The sequence below is a fragment of the Polyergus mexicanus genome, unplaced genomic scaffold (assembly GCF_030449975.1).
Source record: "Polyergus mexicanus isolate NDT 795.1 unplaced genomic scaffold, iyPolMexi1.0 SCAF_14, whole genome shotgun sequence".
Lineage (NCBI taxonomy): Eukaryota > Metazoa > Arthropoda > Insecta > Hymenoptera > Formicidae > Polyergus > Polyergus mexicanus.
In genome coordinates this window covers 5933138-5939441 of record NW_027223334.1, presented here as the reverse complement: position 1 = coordinate 5939441, position 6304 = coordinate 5933138, and the positions used below count along the sequence as shown (strand labels likewise).

At 32.8% G+C, this 6304-nt stretch overlaps 1 protein-coding gene across 1 annotated transcript; it reads left to right on the top strand.

The window, feature by feature from the left end:
* Positions 1-1765: 1765 nt before the first annotated feature.
* Positions 1766-6261, top strand: Gkt (tyrosyl-DNA phosphodiesterase glaikit). The gene is made up of 8 exons (XM_070306814.1): positions 1766-1996; positions 2078-2155; positions 2232-2590; positions 2802-3502; positions 3586-4128; positions 4213-4414; positions 4572-4714; positions 6161-6261. The coding sequence occupies exons 1-8, from the start codon at positions 1984-1986 to the stop codon at positions 6171-6173; spliced, it is 2052 nt and encodes a 683-aa protein (XP_070162915.1). The 5' UTR covers positions 1766-1983; the 3' UTR covers positions 6174-6261.
* Positions 6262-6304: the final 43 nt, after the last annotated feature.

Sequence of the window (6304 nt, the reverse complement as noted above, 5' to 3'; positions counted from 1 at the left end):
TGCACGCTGTTAAAGAGCTAAAATGTGTGTGTAACCAATCGGCATGCAATGTTCATCCCGTTTTGCTGCTGAGACTCACCGCGCAATCATTGGCTGCTTCGCGTTAAAATAGCATAACGTCATACATTGGCGGGAAAATTAAGGCTACGTTCCGATATTCGCCGCCAATACTGAAAATCTATAGTGCACGTGTGTGAACTATAGATTTTCAGTACTGGCGGTGAATATTGGAACGCAGCCTAATTTTACTGGCCAATATGTACATATATTTCTTTAATCAATATTTTATTGTTTACTAGTTTTAATTTTAATTTGCAATTTTAGAATATTTATTTAAAAGCTTGTACATATAAAAAATCTATTTCATGTTATGGGATATTTTTGTATATGCTAAAAAAGAATATACCGCATGTACATAGGAATAAGAGCATACTGTAATGAAAGGATATAGCGTATACACAATACAACTATTTCAAATTGAAAAATGTTATTATTAATGATTATTAAATATATGAAATTTTTTGTTTTAAATTAAGAAAAAAGATATTTACACTTATAGAAGAGAATAGAAATGATTGCACATTCCGATGATTAACGAAAGATAAATTTTTATCTGGCAATACCACTGATAACAGTAAACCACGTACTCATACAAAATAGATACGATTGAATCTATTATAGCGTATAACAACATCGTATAATATAATAATTTCTAACTTTTCAATATATAAGGGACACAATTTTGGAAAGCGCGCGATGGACATCCTTTTCCTTTTGTCCAATTTTTATTCAAGAATACATTTCATTTACGAAAAAATATTTAACAGATAATACTTATCTGAGTAATTCAATTAAAGCTCCCAACTAATGATAGATTTAATCCAGTCAATATGTGATAAAATTTTGTTGTATAATCGAGGTCTTTCGATGCCATCTTTCGAGCCAGCTATTCTCCAATTACCAATTCCAGTCAATGCTCTCCATCTTCTAACTATCCGCTTGAAGACACAGCATTGGACTGCCGGCGAGAGTTCTTCCTCCTGTTAAAATTTAATAATGTAAAATGCTACTTATTAATATACCATTTACTAAAATTTTCAATTTTTATTTTTCAAATTCTGTTGTTTAAATTTTATTGATATTTCGAATCTATAATGTAAAATAATTTTCGTTAAATTTTTGTTAAAAGAATAGAAATGGTTTAAAAGCGCGGATAGCGTAAATAATTTTTTGCTTACATTGCAATCATCCGTGGAGTATGCTTTTGCTCAGTGCAAACGCTATTTCATCGAGGGGATACTAATATTTTTAATTAATAAGATTACTAGCGCCTTCTACTTTAAATAAATTAAATTTGTCAATCAAAAAAATATTTTACATTTTTCTCAAATTTTTACTTCACATATGCGTATATATGTATATAAAAATACTTCAATAATAACTTATTATTATAACTGTCCGTACTTTGTACTAGAATGACAAAACATCATACACAGCTAATGTGAAACATTAATAAAATCTATAATATTTTTTCGCATTTTTGATCCACAATTATATGGATTATTTAGAACAGACTCGCACCAATTGGTCGTTTTACCGTGATACTGAAAAGTGAATCTGGTCATGTATTAGTTCCGCCGACTCTAACATGGATCCAGTTGACGCTACTGTACCAGTTAGAAAAAGCGTCTTTCGAAAAACGGCGTCATGACCCCTTTCAGGCTTCTACCTCTACAAAGTACAAGCACAGGTACAAACAGCGCTTCCAGTACTTCTCCATTTATTGGAAGCGGATCAATGTCAATTGTAGAATGTGGCACCCATATGATTTGTGTTTATGAGACAATTATTATTTGAAGAGAAAATTGTTAGTGTTATATGTCACATTATAATTATTATCGAGAGAGATAACAGCGCAGTTTTCATTATAGATAATTATTTCGCTCTCCTCGGACTATTCTCATAAATATTTTATTTATAACGATGAGTTCTATAGGTAAAAATGGTTATGAACGTTATATGTCAAACTCTTGGATTTTGAAGTAACAAAAAATGATTTGAATATTTAATATTGCAGTAAAGAAACCCTGTCCTTTTTTGGAGAAATGTTATCGGAAGAATCCAATTCACTTTAGCGAAATGTCACATCCACATTGTAACTATATATTTGTTTACATTCTTTAATTATAAAGGCTCCCAACAAAATCTAATGATTATTATTTAAATTTCAGTGGAAAAATTACTGGTAAATCAACTCGATGGTACAATAGAAATACCAGAGATTCTTCATTTTGTATGTAATGATCGTTCACAATTGCTGGATCAATTGAAAGTATTGCAAATGGTGCTTAGAAAGGAAAGAGATAAGAACAGAGATAATCTCTTGCCTATAAGTAGTCTATCTTCTGAAGTACAATCTTTATCTACTGCTACGTCAGATATTAAAGAAGATTTGAAAGAAAAAGCAGAGAGACATAAGAAAGCAATGATACAGAAAAGGCAAGATAAACTCAAACAGATGGATGCGGAAGCACAAGCACTTTCTAAAGCTTTAATTAGTACAGAATGTGAGAATTCAGAAGACACTAAGGTTAGTGAAATAGAAAAAGTTTTTGACCTTTAAATCGTTATTCGGTACATGACTACCGATAGCTGTAGGTTTTATAAATGTTGTACATGTATTTTGACATATCAAAAAACATGCGCAATGACACTTATTAAGCCTATCAGTATAATCTGTATAGAATAGCACTCTTAAGTTCTGGAAGGTAAATGTAATAAATGTAAAGCTTTTTTTACAGGCAAAAAAAAGAAGTCGGGAAACATCCACAGCTGCTCCTTCTGTAATAAAAAAGATGAAACAGATGAGCATAGAGAGCAGCAATCGTGCTATAGATAGTAAGCAGAATATCAATGATTCTCAAAGCAGTTCTACAAGTAATAAGCGAGATACAAATTTTGAAAGGGGAACATCTATCATGGATATATATCAAGCTTGTGATTCTGAAAAAACCAGGAAGGAAATTAGAAAGAAAGCTATCCAAATGATGAGACAGTCTGGATACATAGTATCTGTTGTGGAGCCAGGAGAGTTTGCATTAAAATATGCCTTTTCAGCACCTTATCACTTATTTTTTACGAGAGTTGAAAAATCTAAGGAGACTTACAATCAACAATTCTCCATAACTTTCCCTGAGATTCTTGATAGAAGTCTTGGAGAGATTGTTAACAGTCTTCATCTAAATTTTATGGTAGATGTCGGATGGTTGTGTTTGCAGTATCTGTTAGCTGGTCAACGTACTGATATGATGATTTTGTATGGTGATAGAGTAGACCATGAGAAATTAGGCTCCAACATTACCATGATACATGTAGATATGCCTACCCAATTTGGTTGCCATCACTCTAAAGTCATGATATTTCAATACAAAGATGATGGAATCAGAGTGGTAATTTCCACCGCTAATTTGTACTCTGATGACTGGGAGAATCGGACACAAGGGTCTGTTAAACACTATTATCTAATATTTCTTGCCAACTATTTGATGTTTATAGACAAATATTTTTCCATTGTATCTTTATCAGGCTATGGATCTCGCCTCACTTACCTTTGCTTCCGGAATCCGCGAATCCCAGTGATGGAGAATCCCCAACGGGTTTTAAAAAGGATCTCGAGCGATATCTGAGTAAATATAGACACCCGGCTTTAACACAATGGATATGGGCCGTACGAAGGGCAGATTTTTCTGCTGTGAATGTATTTCTCGTGGCTTCTGTTCCTGGGACTCACAAAGATGCCGAGGTTGATTCTTGGGGACATAGGAAATTAGCGTACGTTTTATCGCATCACGCCACATTACCGCCTGATGCTCCTCAGTGGCCTATAGTCGCGCAAAGTTCCAGTCTAGGTAGCCTTGGTCCAAACTTTGAAAGCTGGTTGTCGAAAGATATAATTCCGTGTATGTCAAGGGAAACTACTAAGGGCTTAAAGAGTCTTCCAAACTTTCAATTTATTTACCCGTCGATAGAGAATTATAAGCACAGCTTCGATTGTCGGAATTTGTCTTGTTGTTTGCCCTATAATATGCAAGTGCATTCTAAACAACAATGGATAGAATCATATTTGTAGTAAGCTTTAAATGTTTATATTTGTTTCGTTCAATTTTATGCTCTACAATTCAAACATTTCTACAGAATTTTATGATTATCTAGCCAATGGAGAGCTAAACGAACAGGACGAGACCGCGCAATGCCTCATATTAAGTCCTATACGAGAATTTCGCCCGATTTGAAAAGTATTCCATGGTTCGTGCTCACAAGTGCGAATCTGAGCAAGGCCGCGTGGGGAATCCAACGAAGCAACCATTACATAATGAGCTATGAGGCCGGTGTTATATTTATACCAAAGTTCATTGTAAGTGCCATTATCGCAGACATTATTGTTTATATAATTTCTAACATATTAATTAATATATTATTTAATTATATTATTAAAACGTATTAAAAGAAAAGGATACCAGCTGATTAATATTCTTACTGTTATTATTTCACTTATTCGTATTTATATTTAGACTGGGACAACGACATTTCCTATTGAAGATGAAGAAGACCCAGCCGTTCCGATATTTCCGATTTCATATGATCTTCCGTTACGTCGATACGATTCCAGCGACAGTCCTTTTGTCAGCGAATTTCTCAATACTCTGGATAGAACGTAATTTTTCGGATGATGAAAGCAATGTTCTTTTTATTTCTTTTTAAATAATGGAATATTTTTAAATTGTAAAAAGAGAGATTCATTCGTTAATAATTGCATGAATATTTATATTTGTTCACATATATTTTTACAAAATTACCGAATAATAAATTTATTCTTTTCCTGGGTAAAAACATGTTTCTTTCAAAACATATAGTGAGTAATAGTTTATAACTTTTTCACCTTGATTATATTTTCTCAATTTAATGCTAATTTCCGATCATATTAATTCTCATTCTCTAATGTCTACATCATTATCTTGTGAATAAATTATGAATCAATCGTAAGAGAGATGATTGTGCACAAAGTAAAAAAAAGCGAAGAAGCGACGGGCTGAAACATTGATGAGAATTCTCACGTGGTGCATGACTTTTTTTCTCCGTCTTGATTTCGCAGCGAATTCGTGCCAGCGTCGCATCAGAACGCGTTTTCCATAAAACATCAGCATGAAAGCGCTTCCTCAATACGAGGGCCAAAATGTCTTCCCTCGTAGTATTAGTGCTGTCTGTCCTGTACATGCTCAGCCTTCAAACGGCTGTTAATCATACCGCAATATTCTCGTATAAGTGCGCAGCAATTATTTGTTCCGCACGCATGTTGGGCAACACATCTTGTCGCGAGAGACAAATATAATTTATAGAAATATGTAAAATTCTTATTAAAAACAAGTTCTGTGCGATCATACACATGATTTTTAATAATGCATTAGTAGTAAAACGTAAACATGATATACAGATTGTTTTTCTGAAGCGACTTTACTAATAAATTATTAATTATTCTTACAAAACAGATAAACCAGATATTTAACTTTTTCTATTATATCTATATTTTGATGTGTCGACATTGTTCATTTTATGTCTTATCTCAGCATGCACGCTCTTATCTTTTGTCGTATTACATCGCATTTACAATTATGAAGAAATGTAAACTTCCTTCAGTAAATACGTACTAAGCGATTTCGCAAAAAGTCACATTTTTATTGATATTGCTTGGTAATATGCTCGTTACACCTGCTTATACATTGAACCTGCTAAGATTATCGATTGAAGTGGCGTTATTGTTGACAAAACTTCCACAATAAAATTCGATAATTCATTATGCATAAAACTATTGTTTTTAATTAGCAAATTCAGTCAATTTTATCAAATTAATGTGTTTATTTATAAATCTATACATTTAGAAAATGAACTATTTTGTTAGTTTAGCATCACACACACATTAATGAGATTTAAATTTAGAATGCAAAATAAATATTCTTTTATTTATTAATAATTCTCTTTTACTAAATCTCATCTTTTTAATAATTAATATTTTATTAATCTTTCTTTATCGTTTAAATAAAAGCTTTATTTTGATTATTGACGCTAAGATATATTAGTTATTTTTTCACATATCAGTTTTTAGTTATAGTCTTTGATTGGCATCCCGTTTTGCGTCTGCTCGCCTTCGTTACCGGATCAATCTTCTCACGATGATACCCACCAGGAGCCGGATGACGTCAAAGTTCCACGAGCTCTAAACCTCCCACCAAGAGTCTGACTTCCTAGT

What these genes read in the sequence shown, in the direction of transcription:
- Gkt (XM_070306814.1), top strand. An exon ending in CGAAATGTCACATCCACATT is followed by an intron (nt 2,156 to 2,231) that starts GTAACTATATAT and finishes TTTAAATTTCAG; the next exon opens with TGGAAAAATTACTGGTAAAT. An exon ending in AGAATTCAGAAGACACTAAG is followed by an intron (nt 2,591 to 2,801) that starts GTTAGTGAAATA and finishes CTTTTTTTACAG; the next exon opens with GCAAAAAAAAGAAGTCGGGA.